Source organism: Heptranchias perlo, chromosome 44 (genome assembly GCF_035084215.1).
Source record: "Heptranchias perlo isolate sHepPer1 chromosome 44, sHepPer1.hap1, whole genome shotgun sequence".
Lineage (NCBI taxonomy): Eukaryota > Metazoa > Chordata > Chondrichthyes > Hexanchiformes > Hexanchidae > Heptranchias > Heptranchias perlo.
Window position 1 is genome coordinate 2866362 of NC_090368.1, and position 19855 is coordinate 2886216.

Sequence of the window (19855 nt, forward strand, 5' to 3'; positions counted from 1 at the left end):
CATTATTTTATACTATGTCACATTATGCTTTATGTTATGTTTTACGCTAATTATGTTTTACGCTAATTATGTTTACCCTAATTATGTTTTACGCTAATTATGTTTTATGTTACGTTATGTTTTACGTTATGCTTTATGTTACGTTATGTTTTATGCTATGTTTTGTTACGTTATGTTTTACGTTATGTTTTATGTTATGCTTTATGTTACGTTATGTTACGTTTTATGTTATGTTACATTTTATGTTATGTTATGTTTTAAGAACATAAGAAATAGGAGCAGGAGTAGGCCATACGGCCCCTCGAGCCTGCTGCACCTTTCATTCAGATCATGGCTGATCTTTGACCTCAACTCCACTTTCCCGCCCAATCCTCATATCCTTTGATTCTCCGAGAGTCCAAAAATCTATCTCAGCCTTGAATATAATCAATGACTGAGCATCCACAGCCCTCTGGGGTGGAGAATTCCAAAGATTCACAACCCTCTGAGTGAAGAAATTCCTCCTCATCTCAGTCTTAAAATGGCCGACCCCTTATCCAGCGACTCCACCCTCTAGCTCTCGACTCTCCAGCCAGGGGAAACAATCTCTCAGCGTCTACCCTGTCAAGCCCCCTCAGAATCTTACATGTTTCAATGAGATCACCTCTCATTCTCCTAAACTCCAGAGAGTTTTGGCTCAACTTTTATGTTACATTATGTTTTATGTTACGTTATGTTATGTTGTGTATTCATGACAAGAAAAGGTTGTCAGGCCCTTATCTGCTCGCTCTGTTTCTTACTGGGTTCGTCTCCATGTCCCCTCCCCAATACCCATCTACCTCCACCTCCTTGGCGAGGCAAAAAACAGAGACCTGTAACCAACTCAGGAGCCTCTGTCAAGGGCATTCAGGGGGGCTCCAGCCAGTTGGTTGTTACCCCAAAATCCTCCTTTCTTTCTTTATGTCTGTCTATCTGTCTGTCTTTCTTGATTTTGTCAATTTCCAGAAATGCCTTCTTGAAGGACTCCTCACTGAAACCTCCCACATTAGGGTAGGGGAGTGGGAACTACACTTGACACTGGCACCCCTGAATTAGGAGATGGGGGGGGGGGGGCGCACAGGGGGAAGAAATCAGCCAGGGTTCCCGCTCCCGCCTGAGGTGAGGACAGGATCAGGCTCGGCGGTGATGCCTGCCACAATGGAATAGCCCACTGCCAACTCACCAGACGTGCACGTGAAGACCAAGCCACCGCGGCAAGCCGTCCGAGTAGAATATTAACCCGCCTCTTGTTCTTACAGATGGCCACCAGCCCGCTGTGAATTTTCTGGGTCCTTCTCCCTATGATGTCGCCTCCCCCCCCCCCGCCCCTCCCCCAAGTCGGTTCGAAGACGGGGTACATCGGAAGCCCCCCTCCCCCCCCAACCCACCACTAATCTGTCGCAGGTTTCTGAAGGATGCACAGTTAGTTACGTGTAGTTGGATGGATGAGTGAATCGGTCAGTATACCTGACAGCAGAGACCGTGCTATTACCCCACAGGAGTGTTGGGAGAGTGGCCCCACATGAGTCGGCCTGTACAGCTCCCCTTTGGCTCCCAGGGCCTGGTGATAGGCAGAAGATTCGGAGCAGGTCAATTAACTGCGCACTTTGACAGAGGCTGCTCAAAGGTACGTAAAGGAAAGAAAGACTTGCCTCAGGACGTCCCAAAGCGCTTTACAGCCAATGAAGCACTTTTGAAGTATAGTCACTTGTCATGTAGGGAAACGCCATAAAGGGGCACATTTTAACCGAGTCAGCTCCAGTAATTCAGGGTGAATGACTGCCCGGTGCGGTACTGAGGCACACAAACCAGGAAGAATCACCAGCTCCATCCCTGGTCCGAGCCGAGTTGTGCTGATCTCAGTTGGGGCAGGATTGCGATTTGCTACAGTTGGCCTCAGCCACCCCTTGGGCCAGCGAGGGGAATCAATCAACCTGATCGCTATCCAATAACCCCTGCTGGAAAGTGCAAGTGTGAACATTGGATGAGAACAGGCTTTGATGCCACCCCCGGCATGGTTGAATGGTTGGACAACACTCACTGTCCCGGCTGACACGTGAAGAACGACCACTTCAGTGCGTGAGCTAACACAGGATGTCTGTGGAATCCGTACCCCAGCAAGAGTCAGCGTCCTCGGGAGGAAGGAAACACACTCTACAAGGAAAGTAGAGAGTAATTCAAGTCCAAGAGTGATGGGGTTAAACAGGAGCCTGGAGAGGGAGCTGTGTTGCTGGGAGTGGCACCAGGACATTCTCCTGAAATAACCAGGCCTGGAATGGACCTGAAGCCCTTTTATTGCTTGCAGTACATCTGTAGCAGTGGAAATCTCAGCAACCACTTCAGTTTGATTGAGGCCAGCTATTGACTGGACCCTGGTTGGGATCATTTAGAAAGCTGCTGTCTGGCAGACATTATTTTGCTGGGAATATGATGCTGTGTGGATGTAAAGATAATTGGAAGGTCTATAACTCTCTCCTACTGTTACCCATGCTATTCTCTTGTTACTGGATTCCACCACTTCGCTGACACGAGGTGTATGTCACCTGGTCCCAATAACCAAGGAGGTGAAGGCACCACTCGTTATGGTACTGGTTTTATCACCGGTCTGTGCTGAGAATCCCAGGGCAAGTTACATACAGAGTAAAGCTCCCTCTACACTGTCCCATCAAACACTCCCAGGGCAGGTACAGCACAGGTTAGATACAGAGTAAAGCGTCCTCTACACTGTCCCATCAAACACTCCCAGGGCAGGTACAGCACGGGTTAGATACAGAGTAAAGCTCCCTCTACACTGTCCCACCAAACACTCCCAGGGCAGGTACAGCACGGGTTAGATACAGAGTAAAGCTCCCTCTACACTGTCCCATCAAACACTCCCAGGGCAGGTACAGCACGGGTTAGATACAGAGTAAAGCTCCCTCTACACTGTCCCATCAAACACTCCCAGGGCAGGTACAGCACGGGTGAGATACAGAGTAAAGCTCCCTCTACACTGTCCCATCAAACACTCTCAGGCCAGGTACAGCACGGGTTAGATACAGAGTAAAGCTCCCTCTACACTGTCCCATCAAACACTCCCAGGGCAGGTACAGCACGGGTTAGATACAGAGTAAAGCTCCCTCTACACTGTCCCACCAAACACTCCCAGGGCAGGTACAGCACGGGTTAGATACAGAGTAAAGCTCCCTCTACACTGTCCCATCAAACACTCCCAGGGCAGGTACAGGGTTAGATACAGAGTAAAGCTCCCTCTACACTGACCCATCAAACACTCCCAGGGCAGGTACAGGGTTAGATACAGAGTAAAGCTCCCTCTACACTGTCCCATCAAACACTCCCAGGGCAGGTACAGCACGGGTGAGATACAGAGTAAAGCTCCCTCTACACTGTCCCATCAAACACTCTCAGGCCAGGTACAGCACGGGTTAGATACAGAGTAAAGCTCCCTCTACACTGTCCCATCAAACACTCCCAGGGCAGGTACAGCACGGGTTAGATACAGAGTAAAGCTCCCTCTACACTGTCCCACCAAACACTCCCAGGGCAGGTACAGCACGGGTTAGATACAGAGTAAAGCTCCCTCTACACTGTCCCATCAAACACTCCCAGGGCAGGTACAGGGTTAGATACAGAGTAAAGCTCCCTCTACACTGACCCATCAAACACTCCCAGGGCAGGTACAGGGTTAGATACAGAGTAAAGCTCCCTCTACACTGTCCCATCAAACACTCCCAGGGCAGGTACAGCACGGATTAGATACAGAGTAAAGCTCCCTCTACACTGTCCCATCAAACACTCCCAGGGCAGGTACAGCACGGGTTAGATACAGAGTAAAGCTCCCTCTACACTGTCCCATCAAACACTCCCAGGGCAGGTACAGCACGGGTTAGATACAGAGTAAAGCTCCCTCTACACTGTCCCATCAAACACTCCCAGGGCAGGTACAGCACGGGTTAGATACAGAGTAAAGCTCCCTCTACACTGTCCCAATATTATGCCTCAGTCCCCATCTTAGAAGAGTGTCCCTTACAGCCCACTGTGAAATTTCCATATATTGCTATATAAATATAAAACTCTTGCTTCTTTCTTCAGTTCTCTCTTAAATAAATGATCCTGTGCCCCCATTTTGGCAAAACAAATTCCTGCTGACACAGCAAATATAATCGTTAGTCTGATGGAATGGAAATATCCTTCCATACCGATGTTAATGAAAAGGTTGAACAGGATGCTGGCAGACAGTATTAAAGCACTCTTATTGTTGATGACACTCACAGCCAAACAAACAACCAGACCACTTAGAACTAATCTAGCTCTCCGATTACCCCCATTCCCTAACGTCCTGGAGACGGGCACGGGTTACAGTTCTGTGCATGCAGGCCGCCCTCCAAGTGACCAGCTTCATGTGTGTTGGCTGGGCCTTCGATACAAGGGGATATCCCAGTCCTGCCCTCGCCTGATGTCCAGACGTGAGCCCACAACCTGGGCTGGGTCTGTACCTGGTTAACTTCCTATTTCAACAGAATTGGATTTCACAACAGCAGACAATTGCCCCTCCCCAAAAAATGCCTCAGTGGGTGAATGTACCACTCGATGTGGTTCACGAGCCATGTGGACTGGAAGGTCCCAGGTCCGATCACTGGTCTGTGCCGAGTTTGCTGGTGCCTGCAGGAGCAGCAGTTGAGGGCGGTCCAATTGGGGTTTTCAGGAGTGGAAACAAGTCAGCCTAGACTCCTGCTGCTAACCTGGCGACCCCTGCTGAAAGTGTGCATGTGAGTGTCGACGAGGACGGCCTCGGGCTCGGCCGTGATGCCTTCCACATGCAAATAGCCACACATCACTGCCCAGGCTCACTGAGATTAGCTGCCTCAGCCCTGATTGGGGATGGGACCCAAGGGGCCATACTGGTCTGTTGGGCTCAGTAGCCCACCTGGCAGTGCATATACCCACAGAGCCATCGGGCGGAAGTTGTTTGATGAATGTCTCCACAAGAAAACACTGCACCCTGTGAGTCTGTGCAAAATACTTTATTGAAAATAAAATTAATTTTTAAGAAGGTGTGACAATCCCATAATATTTTGAGGTAAACATTGCTGTTAGGATTTTAGTAGCCACGGTAACATTAATTTAATCCAGATTTTTACTCCATGGGTCCAACACTTTTAGTCACCAATGAAGGAGGCCGCAAGTTCTCTTCTAGTCATCGAGGACCCTACATAACATGTCGAAAGGCACAACCAGCACTGCCAGGGGCAGGACGATGCCCCCTGTGTTATGGAGAGGCCCTCTCTTTCCCCCCCATTCACCACAAACATGTTGACAATGAGGCAGATTTTTGTCCACTGCCTGGGTGGTAATTTGGCACGGAATAAAAGGCGGGTTCTATGAAGGGTGTGTGATCATCTCCGCCTGATTACCATCTACCCCAGTGTGTCTGCCGGCTGGAACTGTTGACTGTGGCCTCGGCCTAAGGCTGGATTAATACCCAGCAGTGTAGACTCTGTCCTGGAGGCCTAAAGAACAGAACTCCTCTCACCAACTCCACAGAGAGATGGGGAAAAGGCTGCTAGGAGAGGGAAGATAGGAGTACACTCCCGGCCGGCTCCAGGCTCCACAAGAACAGTGCCCATCCTGACGGAGTCCCTGGAGAAAGTAACGGAGCCTTTTTAGACCCCATCCCTCTCTTTCTCCCACCCATGGCCACCACCACTGACCCCGAGGTGTGTAAAACTACCATCCCACTCGTGTAAATAGTGTGTCAAACGTACAACAGCTGTACCCCTGGAGCAAAAATCTGACCTAGCCTTGGAACTGCACTAATCTTAGTCAGGATCATGGGAGGGTAGGCCACCAGTGAGTGATGCACCAGAGTTGGGGGATACCTGAATTCTGCCCCTCTCCCTCTCCTTCCCACTGGTGAGTTCTCAATCTCAAGCCGTAGTGCTCGAAAGGAAGTGCCCCAGTACTCAAGGCGAGGCAAGACGGGAAATTCAGGGACACGGGTCCAAACTAACAAAAGATTAGTCAAATTCTTCACATAAATAGCAGAGGAGTGGAGGCAAAAAAAAACCCCTGGAATCATTTAAGGGACGGTTAGATTCTGAGATGGGAGCAGAGGGGTGAGGAGGAGGGGGCATAGGATGTCCTTGGTTGGATGAGTTAGGCTGGGCAGTGTGCCCTTGTGATCTGCCTCAGTGTTCACAGGGCTGCCCTTTCTTTGCCCCCCCCCCCCTCCAGTGGCTGGTTTCGGAGGAGCATTGGGGGAGAAGGGGATGATGCTTGCCAAGCAAGGAAGAGAGAGCAGGATGCACCTTAAAGAAAGGGAGTGCCACTCTTAACAAAAAAAAACAGCTGGAAAGACTATTAACCTTCTGTCAGACTCTTACCAGTTTTACTAGGTATTGACTCTCGCCAGGTTCCACAGAGCCCCCAGCACCCCACCTAAGGGGCCATTCTTCACGTCTGAGCCTAGGTAGCAAGTGCCAGTGTGTTTGACCGTAGGGTTACCACAGCCAAGCCCAGTACCGTCACTGGATAACACTTTGGCAGCCCCTCCCAATCCCACCACCTAGAAGGACAAGGGCAACAGGTGCATGGGAACACCATCCCCCTCCAAGCTCCCCTCCAAGTCACGCACACACACCATCCCGACTGGGACATATATCGGCCATTCCTTCATCGTCGCTGGGTCAAACTCCTGGAACTCCCGATCTAACAGCACTGTGGGAGAACCTTCCCCACACGGACTGCAGCGGTTCAAGAAGGCGGCTCACCACCACCTTCTCAAGGGGCAACTAGGGGATGGGCAATAAATGCCGGCTTTGCCAGCGACGCCCACTTCCCCAAAATAAATTAAAATAACTAGCGATCAGGAGCAGGAACCCTGCCTGCCTTTTCCCGTCCTTAGCCCAGCGCACAGAGATCGACTGCAGCCCCAGTTGAGATCAGTGAAGTGATCAAAACACCAGGATGAAATCTAGGATCTTCCTGGTCAGTGTGCTCAGTACCACTCTGGGTGGTCCAGTTACTAATTGAACCATCAGGGGGAGCTCCCTCTCCAATTTATAACATTATCTTTGTTTAAGTAGTCATACCATCATGAGAGGAATTGGCAGGGGAGGGGTTACACTGAGCCCGACAGGACATCGAACTTGAATTAAAACTCACAGCTCAAATCCCCTCCCAGTTCGCGCTGCTCCGCCCATCCCATGATGTCGTTGGCATTCTCTAAACGAAAGCATTCATAAAACAGAAATTGCGAAAAAGAATAATGACCAAGACTCGGAATTGTTTGGGATTTAAAAGGGGCCTTGATAGTGAGATTCCCTCTATAAAGGGGGTCCTGATAGTGAGATTCCCTCTATAAAGGGGCCTTGATAGTGAGATTCCCTCTATAAAGGGGCCTTGATAGTGAGATTCCCTCTATAAAGGGGGTCCTGAGAGTAAGGTTCCCTCTATAAAGGGGGTCCTGAGAGTAAGGTTCCCTCTATAAAGGGGGTCCTGAGAGTAAGGTTCCCTCTATAAAGGGGGTCCTGAGAGTAAGATTCCCTCTATAAAGGGGTCCTGAGAGTAAGGTTCCCTCTATAAAGGGGGTCCTGAGAGTGATTCCCTCTATAAAGGGGGTCCTGAGAGTAAGGTTCCCTCTATAAAGGGGGTCCTGAGAGTAAGATTCCCTCTATAACGGGGGTCCTGAGCGTAAGATTCCCTCTATAAAGGGGGCCTTGATAGTGAGGTTCCCTCTATAAAGGGGGCCTTGATAGTGAGATTCCCTCTATAAAGGGGGCCTTGATAGTGAGATTCCCTCTATAAAGGGGGTCCTGAGAGTAAGGTTCCCTCTATAAAGGGGGTCCTGAGAGTAAGATTCCCTCTATAAAGGGGGTCCTGAGTAAGATTCCCTCTATAAAGAGGGTCCTGATAGTGAGATTCCCTCTATAAAGGGGGTCCTAATAATAAGACTCCCTCTGTAAAGGGGGCCTGATAGTGAGACTCCCTCTGTAAAGGGGTCCTGATAGTGAGACTCTCTATAAAGGGGTCCTGATAGTAAGACTCTCTATAAAGGGGTCCTGATAGTAAGACTCTCTATAAAGGGGTCCTGATAGTAAGACTCTCTGTAAAGGGGTCCTGATAGTGAGACTCTCTCTATAAAGGGGTCCTGATAGTGAGACTGTCTCTGTAAAGGGGGCCTGATAGTGAGACTCCCTCTGTAAAGGGGTCCTGATAGTGAGACTCCCTCTGTAAAGGGGTCCTGATAGTGAGACTCTCTATAAAGGGGTCCTGATAGTAAGACTCTCTATAAAGGGGTCCTGATAGTAAGACTCTCTATAAAGGGGTCCTGATAGTAAGACTCTCTGTAAAGGGGTCCTGATAGTGAGACTCTCTATAAAGGGGTCCTGATAGTAAGACTCTCTATAAAGGGGTCCTGATAGTAAGACTCTCTATAAAGGGGTCCTGATAGTAAGACTCTCTATAAAGGGGTCCTGATAGTAAGACTCTCTATGAAGGGGTCCTGATAGTAAGACTCTCTGTAAAGGGGTCCTGATAGTGAGACTCTCTCTATAAAGGGGTCCTGATAGTGAGACTGTCTCTGTAAAGGGGGCCTGATAGTGAGACTCTCTCTATAAAGGGGTCCTGATAGTGAGACTCTCTCTATAAAGGGGGTCCTGATAGTGAGATTCCCTCTGTAAAGGGGGCCTGATAGTGAGACTCCCTCTGTAAAGGGGGTCCTGATAGTGAGACTCTCTCTGTAAAGGGGGTCCTGATAGTGAGACTCTCTCTATAAAGGGGGTCCTGATAGTGAGATTCCCTCTGTAAAGGGGGCCTGATAGTGAGACTCCCTCTGTAAAGGGGGTTCTGATAGTGAGACTCTCTCTATAAAGGGGGTCCTGAACATGAGACTCTTTATAAAAGGGTCCTGATAGTAAGACTCTCTATAAAAGGGTCCTGATAGTGAGACTCTCTCTATAAAGGGGTCCTGATAGTGAGACTCTCTCTATAAAGGGGTCCTGATAGTGAGACTCTCTCTATAAAGGGGTTCTGATAGTGAGACTCTCTCTATAAAGGGGGTCCTGATAGTGAGACTCTCTCTATAAAGGGGGTCCTGAACATGAGACTCTTTATAAAAGGGTCCTGATAGTGAGACTCTCTCTATGAAGGGGTCCTGATAGTGAGACTCTCTATAAAAGGGTCCTGATAGTGAGACTCTCTCTATAAAGGGGTCCTGATAGTGAGACTGTCTCTGTAAAGGGGGTCCTGAGAGTGAGATTCCCTCTGTAAAGGGGTCCTGATAGTGAGACTCTATAAAGGGGGTCCTGAAAATGAGACTTCCTCTATAAAGGGGTCCCAGATTATGACTCCCTTTCTAAAGGGATCCCTGATAGTGAGATGCCTTTCTTAAAAGGGGTCCTGATGGTAAGACTCACTCTTAAAATAGGGTCTGATTCTGAGACTTCCTCTCTGAGAGGCGTCACTGATGGTCAGATTCCCTCTTTTAAAGGGATCTCTGATGGAAAGATGCCCCTTTCATAAAGGATCCCAATGGAGAGACCCTTTAAAAGAGACCTTAATGATGTGACTCTTGAATGGGCCCTCTGGTGAGACTCTCTTTGTACTACAGCTAGATGGGCAACCCATTCCCCTTATCATGCATAACAAATTAAAGAACAGTGCCTGACTAATCCTTGTTTTAACACAAAATATTCTGGTCTTTCAGCGTATTTTGTACACAGGGTAGTTCATGGGTGACGCCTAATCTAGGAACACTGCAAATCAAAGCAGCCAATGAGACGCTAAGCATGTCCAAGCAGTTCCAAGGACTTTTATTCCCTGTCAAACTCACTATGTACGGTGCTGTTCATGACTGTCAGTGTGTTCCTGTTGGACGAGTATTACAGGGCAGGGTAACAGAAGTCCTATGGTACACATGCTGCTGTTGGCCAAAGTCAAGGGCAATTGATGTCAAATGAATAGCCAGTTGGATCTTTAAGATGGGCAGTGGTTGGCAGGTTTGCCTTCTTCCATTCCTCTCCTGAGGGTGCTAGCGCATGTTGGGGTTCAGATTCCACGGGCACTGTTCACCCCTCCTGTACCTTCGAGTGAGAGCCTAGACAGTACATTCAACAGACAGGCCATAACAGCGAGGAGCCAACGGTAAAAAAAAACATTTACCAGCAGGAGTCACTGGATAGCAATCAGGAGCAGGAACCCTGGCTGATTCCTCCCCAGGGGTGCTCAGGCCAATTGTAGCAACCACCTTAGTGCTGCCCTGGGTGAGATCAGCCAGTTCAGCACAGTCAGGATATAGAACCCAGGACCCTGTGGTCTGTATACTTCAGTAATCACACCAAGCCGTGCATTTACCCACTCAGCCACGAGAGGGAACTAGTTCTGCAGTGTTGAAAATAATTTTTGCCCTTCTTCCCCTCTTCTTCACATCATTTTCGTTGTGTACTTGATGGCTTCTGACTGTACGTTTCCCCCGGTGGAGTGCAGCATCGCCTCGAGTTCGCTGGTGCGTTTAATTGGCCCTTTCACCTTGCTCCAGAAGAACAATAGTGTGAAACAAAAGGCAACGATGCTTAGAAAGCATGCCAAACCCATGGTGAAGATGACCCATAGTGTCTTCTCATCGAGGACATAGCCCAATGGGGTATGACTGGTGTCGACCCCCGGCTGACTGGTGGAAAGGTCAAGGGTTATGTTTGGCCTAAACCTTTGCACTTGGAGAGTGGCCATGGTGGTATCGTTGCCAGCTGCATTGCTGGCGGTGCACTGGTAGGTGCCAGTGTCCTGCGTCTGTGCATACCAGATCTCCAAGGAGCCGTCACTGAGCACCCTGAGCCTGCCACTGTTCGCACTGTTCAAGACTTGTTGCTGAGGAGTGGACCACTCGATGGCAGGAGTCGGGTCCCCTTTAGCTTCGCACCGGAAACTCGTCGACTCCCCTTCGCCCACAGTGACCGCCTGCAGCATCTTGTCCGGAATCCTTGCTTTGCTGCAGGCGAAATGACCGGGCAGAAGTATTGCCCCAAAGTCCTTGAATGCCACGCCGCGCACAGGCTCGGGGCTGGCGCAAACGGGCTCGTGGCCCTGGAAGTTCAGCTGTGTCCTCCTCACGACAAGCCACAAGAGCCTGCAATCGCAAGATAGTGGATTGGCGTCCAGTCGAAGGGTCGCCAAGCTCCCTGAGGAGTGGAACACGGACTCCTCCAGGGTCTCCAGCCTGTTGCCGGAGACGTTGAGCACCAGAAAGCGACTCAGGCCCTGGAAGGCGGTCGCTTCGATCGCAGAGAGCTTTCCGCCGACCAGATGCAGCTCCTGAAGGTGGATTAGCTCACGCAGTAAGCCCCCCCGGACCACCGTGATAGGATTGTAGGACAGATCTAAAAATTGGAGATAGATCATGTGCTTCATGGAGTCATAGGGGACTGAGGCAAGGTTGCAGTTGGTGATGGAGAGCGAAGTTAGGTTTAGACCATGGAGAGAGCCTGGGGTCAGAGTGCCGAGCCACGGCCATCGCTCGATCTCCAGAACGCGGAGCTTGTACAAACGCTGAAACGAATTGTCCTGGAGCGTGCCAGCGTTTAACCTACGAAACCTCAACGTCGTCAGATTGCGGAGGTGAGAGAGTGCGGCGGTGGGGACAGTGCTGGAATTAGCCTTTCCCAGGGTGAGCCACTGCAGACCGCCCAAACCGACGAAGGCCCGTGGCCCTACGTAAACCAGCTTCTCTCCCAGCTCTAGGTGGTGGAGATTAGGAAGTGTTTTGAACGTCTCGTCCAGCAGAATGACGAGAGGATTCTCTCGGACGTCCAGCACGGTGAGATTGGGCATCGCTCCAAACACGCCTGGCCAGATAGTTTTCAGACGGTTGTTTTTCAGCCGGAGTGTGCGCAGGTTCAGCAAGCCATCAAAGGCTCCGGGATCGATGTTGGAGACCAGGTTCTCGCTGAGGTCCAGCTCCTCCAGCTCCAGGAGGTTGTCAAACTCGCCCTGTCTGATTGATGCGATGAGGTTCCTGCTGAGGTCCAGTATTTTTGTCTCCAAGGGAACTCCTTCAGGAGCAGCGGTGAGCTCCTTCCCACGACAGAAAACAGTTCCATTCCCCGTCCAACAGTCACAGGATGAAGGGCATCCCTGTGCACAACCGCAGAGAAACACCAGAAGGATCAGTACAAGACCAGGCCGCACGCACGTCAGACTCTTGACGCACAGCTGGGCATTTCCAGTTGCCATCGCCTCTTCCATCTGAACATAGGAAAGCACAGAATGAGAAACGGTCATTCATTCATCAGGACAGTGGAAGCAGATTCAATAGTAACTTTCAAAAGGGAATTGGATAAATACTTGAAGGGGAGAAATTTACAGGGCTACGGGGAAAAGAGCAGAGGGAGTGGGACTAATTGGAGAGCTCTTTCAAAGAGCCAGTACAGGCACGATAAGCCGAATGGCCTCCTTCTGTGCTGCATGGTTCTATGATTCTACGATCATATCAACCCTATTTCTCCCATAAATCATGTACACGCTCCCCTATCATAGACTGTACCCTCCCATTCAATCTCCTCCCCACAGCCCATGTACACTCTCCCCTCTCACAGACTCTACCCACCCATTCAATCTCATCCCACAGCCCATGTACACTCTCCCCTCTCACAGACTCTACCCACCCATTCAATCTCATCCCACAGCCCATGTACACTCTCCCCTTTCATGGACTCTACTCCATCCATTTAATTTCCTTCCAAAGCTCCTCCTCTCATGGTCTCCAACCCACTAATTTAATCATGCAGTAGCCCTCCAGAAGATTGTAGGATGGGTCTAAACATTGGAGATAAACCATGTGTTTCACAAAGTCGTAGGGGACAGAAGTGAGGTTGTTCATGTACAGACTGACTGGCAGTGCCAGAGACCTGGGAGAAGATAGCAAGCTGCCCATTCGACTAGCAAATGGTCAATTACGCAGCAGGACCTGAAGAAGAAGGTTAAGGGGAGATTTAATAGAGGTGTTCAAAATTATGAGGGGTTTTCATAGAGTAGATAGGGAGAAGCTGTTCCCAGTGGCAGGAGGGTCGGTAACCAGAGGACACAGATTTAAGGTAATTGGCAAAAGAACCAGAGGGGAGATGAGGAGAAATTTTCTTACACAGCGAGTTGTTCTGATCTGGAATACGCCTGAAAGGGCGGTGGAAGCAGATTCAATAATAACTTTCAAAAGGGAATTGGATAAATACTTAAAAAAGAAAAATTTGCAGGGCTATGGGGAAGAGCAGGGGGGCGAGTGGGACTAATTGGATAGCTCTTTCAAAGAGCCAGCACAGGCACGATGGGCTGGATGGCCTCCTTCCGTGCCGTGTGTGATTCTATGACCTGGAGAGGAGGAAGGGAAATAACCGTTAATTAAGGGTGGAGCGTAAATTCCTGAATTGCTCCCTCGCCCCTGGATATTCAGAGAGAAGTCTGGCACGGGCAGCTGCTTACCTGTCGTCACCGACCTGGCGAGGTCGGGAACCTCCCCCCCTCAGCTCCCTGTCCTGGTGTGAAATCTCCACAGTCACAGCCAAATGGTTCCCCTCTGGCCCAACGTCAGCACGACCAAGTGCAAAGGTTCGTGGGATGTGAATGATTCGCACGCTGCCTGTTCCTTGGCGTTCCAAGCCCCAACTTTAGGATCGTTCGGAGTTGAGCTGTAATTGTTTCGTTAAACTTCCGGAAGTTTCTGTTTCGAATATCCAGCTGGGGGTAGAGGGGTGTAACGGGGTCGAATTAGAGACAGTCCCCCGGGAGCAAACTGAACAACTGGACCCATTTGTCATGATTCAGATAAACATGACACTCCCCGGGAGGGAGGGGGAGAGAGAGGCAGATTGAGCAAGACAGAGACCAAGAGGGACAGACTGACACGCAAACAGAAGAAAGAAACTCAGTGGGAGAGAAAAGCAAACATTAACAGAGAGAGAGAGAGAGAGAGAAGCAGACAGGAACGGAGGGAGAGAAGCAGACAGGAACGGAGGGAAAGAAGTGGAAGCAAAAAGAGAGAATATGTGATAAAACGTCATACACTTTATCAGAAGCCAGACACTTTCCGCAGCAAACCCTACACGTTGATATCAGGCTCACTAATGATCGCTAAAATGATTAATCATGGACTAATAATGCACACTAGTAATGGGATCCCATGTTGCTGGTTCCCTGGTCGCTTTCTGCCTCGGCATTTGGAGGGGTCAGCTACCAGCTCGATGTTGATGTGACAGCGTGTGACAGAGCTCGGACAGCTGCATCCATTTATACACTGGCATCTTAAACCTCTGAAAATGAGCGCCGGTGTCTGGTATCGAGCTGGCAGATGTTTACACTGCAACCACCTCACCCCACCCCCCAGCTCCTTGGAGACGGAAAACAGGGAGAGACAATCAATTGGAGCCTGGCAGAACCAATTTGAATCTTTTTCTGGTATTTTGTGCTGTGTGCCCATGCCCAGTGAAGTGGGCGGAGACTGCAAACTCATTTCACATACTTTTATCCTTCTAGGCTGGAATTAACCACTCCCTTCCTGTGCTTCTTGTGTCTTTGTTAATCTCCCGGAGGGTCCAGAACCCTGCCGTTAAGAGATTTAGGAACATGGGAATTGCTAGACGAGAAATGACCAAGGTTCACCTAGTTCGCCTTCTACCATCCTGGATGATACGACGATATTGGAGTTGTTGACTATAATCACAGCAATCAATCTCCATCAGTGAGTCTACAACAGACCCAGACATGAGGCGAGGAAAACCTCCAGTGGTGGAGAGCTTTGGGAACCAGAGGTCCAAAGTCACATGTTCCTCCCCAGCATGCTGCACTTACCATACGTCATGTCTCAAATTACTCACATACGGTATGCCAGAATGCGCGTGAATGAATCAGCACTATCTGTTTCCACCGTCTCCCTAGGGAGCCTGTTCGATAGATTGATCACTCGCTCACTGAAATATTGTTTCTGCAGATTAATTTTGAATTTCCCCCTCCTTCATGCACAGGCCGTGTCCTCTGGTTGTACTGTTCTGGACAAGGTGAAACAGCTTGTCATGGTCTACATTATCCAGTCCCTTTAGAATCCTAAAACCAGCAATCATATCACCTCTCAACCTTCTCTTTTCCAGTGAGAACGTGCTCAAGCTACATAATCGCTCCTCATAATCCAATCCCTCCATCCCCTCAATCATTCTGGTCGCTCTTTTCTGTATCCTTTCAATATCTGCAATATCCTTTTTGTACTGTGGTGACCAGAACTGTACACAGTATTTTAACTGCGGTCGCACCAATGATTTATAAAGTGGCAGGATTACCTCACTATTTTGGCTCAATGTTCACCTTTTAATACATCCCAACATCTGATTTGCTTTACTCACTGCCACCGAGCATTGTTGCATATTTGTTGTCAATCAGGATCCCCAGATCTCTTTCATATTCCATGCACATTATTTCCTTTCCATTTAAGAAACAGTCCCTTCCTGGATTCTTTTTTGTCCCCACGTGAAGCACTTTGCATTTCTCGACATCGAATTTCACTTGCCACCTGTTTGCCCAACTCCCAAGTGTATTCAAGTCCTCCTGTAGCTTATCCTTCATTAGCTTTGTATCATCTGCAAATTTAGCCACTGTACTTGTGGCTGCTAGCTCCAGATCACTTATGAAGATATTAAACGAAAGAGGTCCCGAGACAGTGGGGCCCCACTGGTAAGATTCTCCCAGGCTGATGACAGTCCCTGGAGCACTACCCTCTAAGTTGTATTGGACAACCAATTAGGTATCCTTCATAAAATATTCCCACTGATTTCTTAATTTTCAATTTTTTTATGGCTCAATTCTGGAGCAGCTGATTCTGAATCACCACTTGTGCCATATTGGATTCCGTTTGTGGAGTGACAGACCCTGTATCCAATGCGAACCTTTTCAGTTTCCTTTTGTGTTAAATTTCACTGAGACAAGCTCACCTTGTGACGCAGTGAGTGAATGCACCACTTGGTGTAGTAACTGAGGTTCGATCCCTGACCTGTGCTGAATCAGCCGAATTCAGCTGGGTGGGGGCATTTAAGGGGGTGCTACGGTTGACCTTAGTATCCGTGGGCTACAGAGAGTTAAAAAAAGAGGCCGAGTTCCTGTACCCGATCACGAGGTGTGTGCGTGCACATGTACATGTACACACACGCGCACAGAGACACAGACACACATTGCATATGAGTGCTTGTTCGGGCTCAGCTGTGATGCCGCCCATAGTCAAACAACCTGCCAGCACTGTCTGGGCTCCCACAGGAGGAATGAGCACTGAGGCGAGGAGGGCAGCCAGCACCTGGAACTTGAACCCCAGCATGAGTTAATGCCTTCGGTGGGAGGGGGGGCAAAAAACATGTTCAGCAAGGTGAGTAAAGAAATAAGTGCTTGCATTTATATAGCACCTTTCGTGACCTCAGGACGTCCCAAAGCACTTTACAGCCACTGAAGGACTTTTGAAGTGCAGTCACTGTTGTAATGTAGGAAACCCGGCAGCCCATTTGCGCACAGCAAGATCCCACAAACAGCAGTGTGATAATGACCAGATAATCTGTTTCAGTGATGTTGGTTGAAGGATTAAATATTGACCCAGGACACCGGGGAGAACTCCCCTGCTCTTCTAGTGCCCTGGGATCTTTCACATCCACCTGAGAGGGCAGACAGGGCTTCAGTTTAATCCAAAAGACGGCACCTCCAACAGCGCAGAACTCTGTCAGTACTGCACTGGGAACGTCAGCTTGGATTATGGGCTCAAGTCTCTGGAGCATGACCTTCTGACCTAGAGGCAAGAGTGCTACCCCCTGAGCCACAGCTGACACTGGCTGTGTAATGCATCTTGCAAACACTAAGTGTCACCCTGCCTTGTAGAGCTATTCCCAGTGCTGTGAACTGCATTACCCGAGTGGCTGACGGTCACGGCACTAATTCCCCTCTAGAAGGTTGCAGCCGTGTGAAAGTAAGTCCCTAATCTTCTTTTCTTTGCGATGCAGAGACCATATCACTTAGGCTTCAGCCTTTTGTACCTTCCGTGCTCGTCTTCCTGTTGGCAGAACTCCCCCCTCCTCTCTGCCTCCCCTCAACGGTGGATTCTGCAGCGTAGGGTGTACATAAAAGCCAGGAGCCCAGGTGAGGTGTGTGCAATGAGTGTGGGTCCAGTATTTTTCCCTCCTTTTTGATTTTAAGTTTTAGTTCGCCTGCTCCAGATGTGAATCAGAGGCCTGGTGCCACAGGCTGTGCGATCTTTCCTGTGAGACAGTAGGATTTCTCTTTGAAGGGGAGAAATTTGCAGGGCTACAGGGAAAGAGCGGGGGGAGTAGGACTAATTGGATAACTCTTTCAAAGAGCCGGCACAGGCACGATGGGCCGGAAGGCCTCCTTCTTCCCTGTAAGATTATGATGCTTTAAATCGGTGTCCCTAATACTCGACGTTTATTCAAAACTCTCTAGCCTCTAAACCCAAAGCCCAAAGCTTTGATTAAAAACAAATTCTTTAATATATTTCTTTAATTTCTGCTACTTCAGAGAAACCTCCTGTCTTCTCATTTTTTTTAGTCCCCCTTCCTTTAACATCATGGTTATACTTTCTAGAAATTTAGTTTCTGGTGTATATTTCTTTTTATAACATCTCCTCGATAGTTGATGTTTATTTTTATTCATTCTGGGGACGTGGGTGCCGCTGGGAAGGCCGGCATTTATTGCCCATCCCTAATTGCCCCTTGAGAAGGTGGTGGTGAGCCGCCTTCTTGAACCGCTGCAGTCCGTGTGGTGAAGGTTCTCCCACAGTGCTGTTAAGGAGGGAGTTCCAGGATTTTGACCCAGCGACGATGAAGGAACAGCCAGTATATGTCCAAGTCGAGATGGTGTGTGACTTGGAGGACAACTTGGAGGTGATGGTGCTCCCATGCTCTTGTCCTTCTAGGCGATGGAGGTTGGGGTTTGGGAGATGTTGTCAAAGAAGCCTTGGCGAGTTGCTGCAGTGCATCTTGTAGATGGTACACACTGCAACCACGGTGCGCCGGTGGTGGAGGGAGTGAATGTTTAAGCTGGTGGATGGGGTGCCAATCAAGCAAACTGCTTTGTCCCGGACACTGTCGAGCTTCTTGAGCTGCCCAGTGCGGTGCTGAGCTGTCCGGGTTGGCAAGGTCCCCGGTTGAGTCCCAGGTCTGCGTTGAGTTAGCTGACCCCAGTTGGTGCGACGGTGTGGGATGTCACGATTGGTCTGAGCATCCCGGCAGGGGCCTCTGCTCCTGAAGTGCTATCCAGTGACTCTGCTGCAAAGTGCAAGTCAGTTGAGGACAAGCTGAGATGCCCTGCATGTGTGAATATCCTGCTGGCACTGCCCAGGGTCACACACAAACTCGGAGCAAGGTACCAGCAGAGCCTGAAGAACCTCACACCACAGTGAGAGCCGGGGCCTTCTGGAGATTGGGAGAAAATTGGACAAGGGGGAATGAAAATTTCCAGGCCTTCCTCAGACTAGCCAACAGAATATTGGATATGGTGATGTACTGGCCATGTTACTGGTCTAGTAATCCAGTGACTTTGAGTTCAAATCCCACCATGGTAGAGAATTTGAATTCAGTTTTAAAAATCTGGAAATAAAACGCTGGTATCAGTAAATGTGACCATGAGTTTGTCGTTAAAAACCCAACTGGTTCACTAATGTCCCTTTCGGGAAGGAAACCCTGCCGTCCTTACCCGGTCTGGGCCTCTATGAGATTCCAGTCCCCACACCGACATGGTTGACTCTTCACTGCCCTCTGAATGGTCTAGCAAGCCACTCGGCTATATCAAACCGTGGAAGCACTTTCACCACATGAACTCCAGCAGTTCAAGAAGAGGGCCCAAAACCACCTTCCCAAGGGATGGGCAATAAATGCTGGCCTTGCCAGCAACGCCCACATCCTGAGAATGAATGATAATATTTTTTTAAAATGGTGATTCAAAAATTTTCCAAAAAATACCCTTCCAGGTGCAGCCCTTGCAGTCGTCTGAAGCCTTTCCGTCAGGCCCTAGGCCTGTGTGCGTTAAAATTTGATTGACAGGAAGTAAATCACTGTGTGGGGGAGGGGGGTGGGAATGAGGTGACAGCCCCTCAGGGGGGAGGGGGAAGGGAGGAACATCAAACTGAGTGAAGCAGCCAAGCATCAGATAGAAGCACAATGCATCAATGGGAGGGGACCCCATTATTCCTCCTGAAACTGTGAACTGCAACATCCAGCAAGTGACAATGGGTAAATAATCTAATCCTGTGATATCAGTGTATATCCTTGTTGTAATTTTATAAAATCTATTTTACGTGTGTGCTTGAGAGCGGCAATTCTTTGAGCTAGAAAGCCGTTGCCATGGTGATACCGCTCGTGAGAGAAAGAGTGATGGGTCCCAGTGTCAGTAATGAGTCCTGTGCTGGAATTTCGAGCTTCACTGGGGTGATTTTCACTGACCTTACTTGGTGCCTCACTGTCTTATAATTCAGATCAGAAGGCCTCAGAGGGGTCTGAGTTATGCGGAAGGACTTCAGAAACTCAGGCCTCGATTCTCTGCCTTTGTGATCGCCAGCCCTCGAATAAAGTGAATGGGCGGATATCCATGGGCTGGTGAACACAGAGGCCGAAAGAGCCAGCTCTAGGCTCTTGGGGCTTGAAAGGAGGTGATTGAGAGGGGACTTTGCCGGGTCTTATAAGGTATTGGCTGTGGCTCAGTGGGTAGCACTCTCATGTCTGAGTCAGATATTTGTGGGTTCAAGCCCCACTCCAGAGACTGAATCACATAATCCAGGCTGACTCTCCCAGTGCCAGTACTGAGGGAGTGGTAG

General features: G+C 49.3%; 2 protein-coding genes across 3 annotated transcripts in view; one reads left to right on the plus strand and one right to left on the minus strand.

Annotated features, from left to right (window-relative positions):
- Positions 1-5026: 5026 nt before the first annotated feature.
- LOC137306597 (leucine-rich repeat and immunoglobulin-like domain-containing nogo receptor-interacting protein 1) lies at positions 5027-14364 on the minus strand. The gene is made up of 2 exons (XM_067975893.1): positions 13489-14364; positions 5027-12258 (listed from the first exon to the last, which is right to left on the minus strand). The coding sequence occupies exon 2, from the start codon at positions 12256-12258 to the stop codon at positions 10441-10443; it is 1818 nt and encodes a 605-aa protein (XP_067831994.1). The 5' UTR covers positions 13489-14364; the 3' UTR covers positions 5027-10440.
- A 2601-nt stretch (positions 14365-16965) lies between these two features.
- The window catches only part of LOC137306598 (semaphorin-4B-like), a 33666-nt gene continuing 30776 nt past the window's right edge, over positions 16966-19855 (plus strand). Inside the window, exon 1 of one of the 2 annotated variants that reach the window (XM_067975895.1) lies at positions 16966-17166. The gene's annotated coding sequence lies outside the window, so the exon portion shown is untranslated. The remainder of the gene's footprint in view (positions 17167-19855) is intronic. The other variant, XM_067975896.1, reaches the window with a different exon arrangement.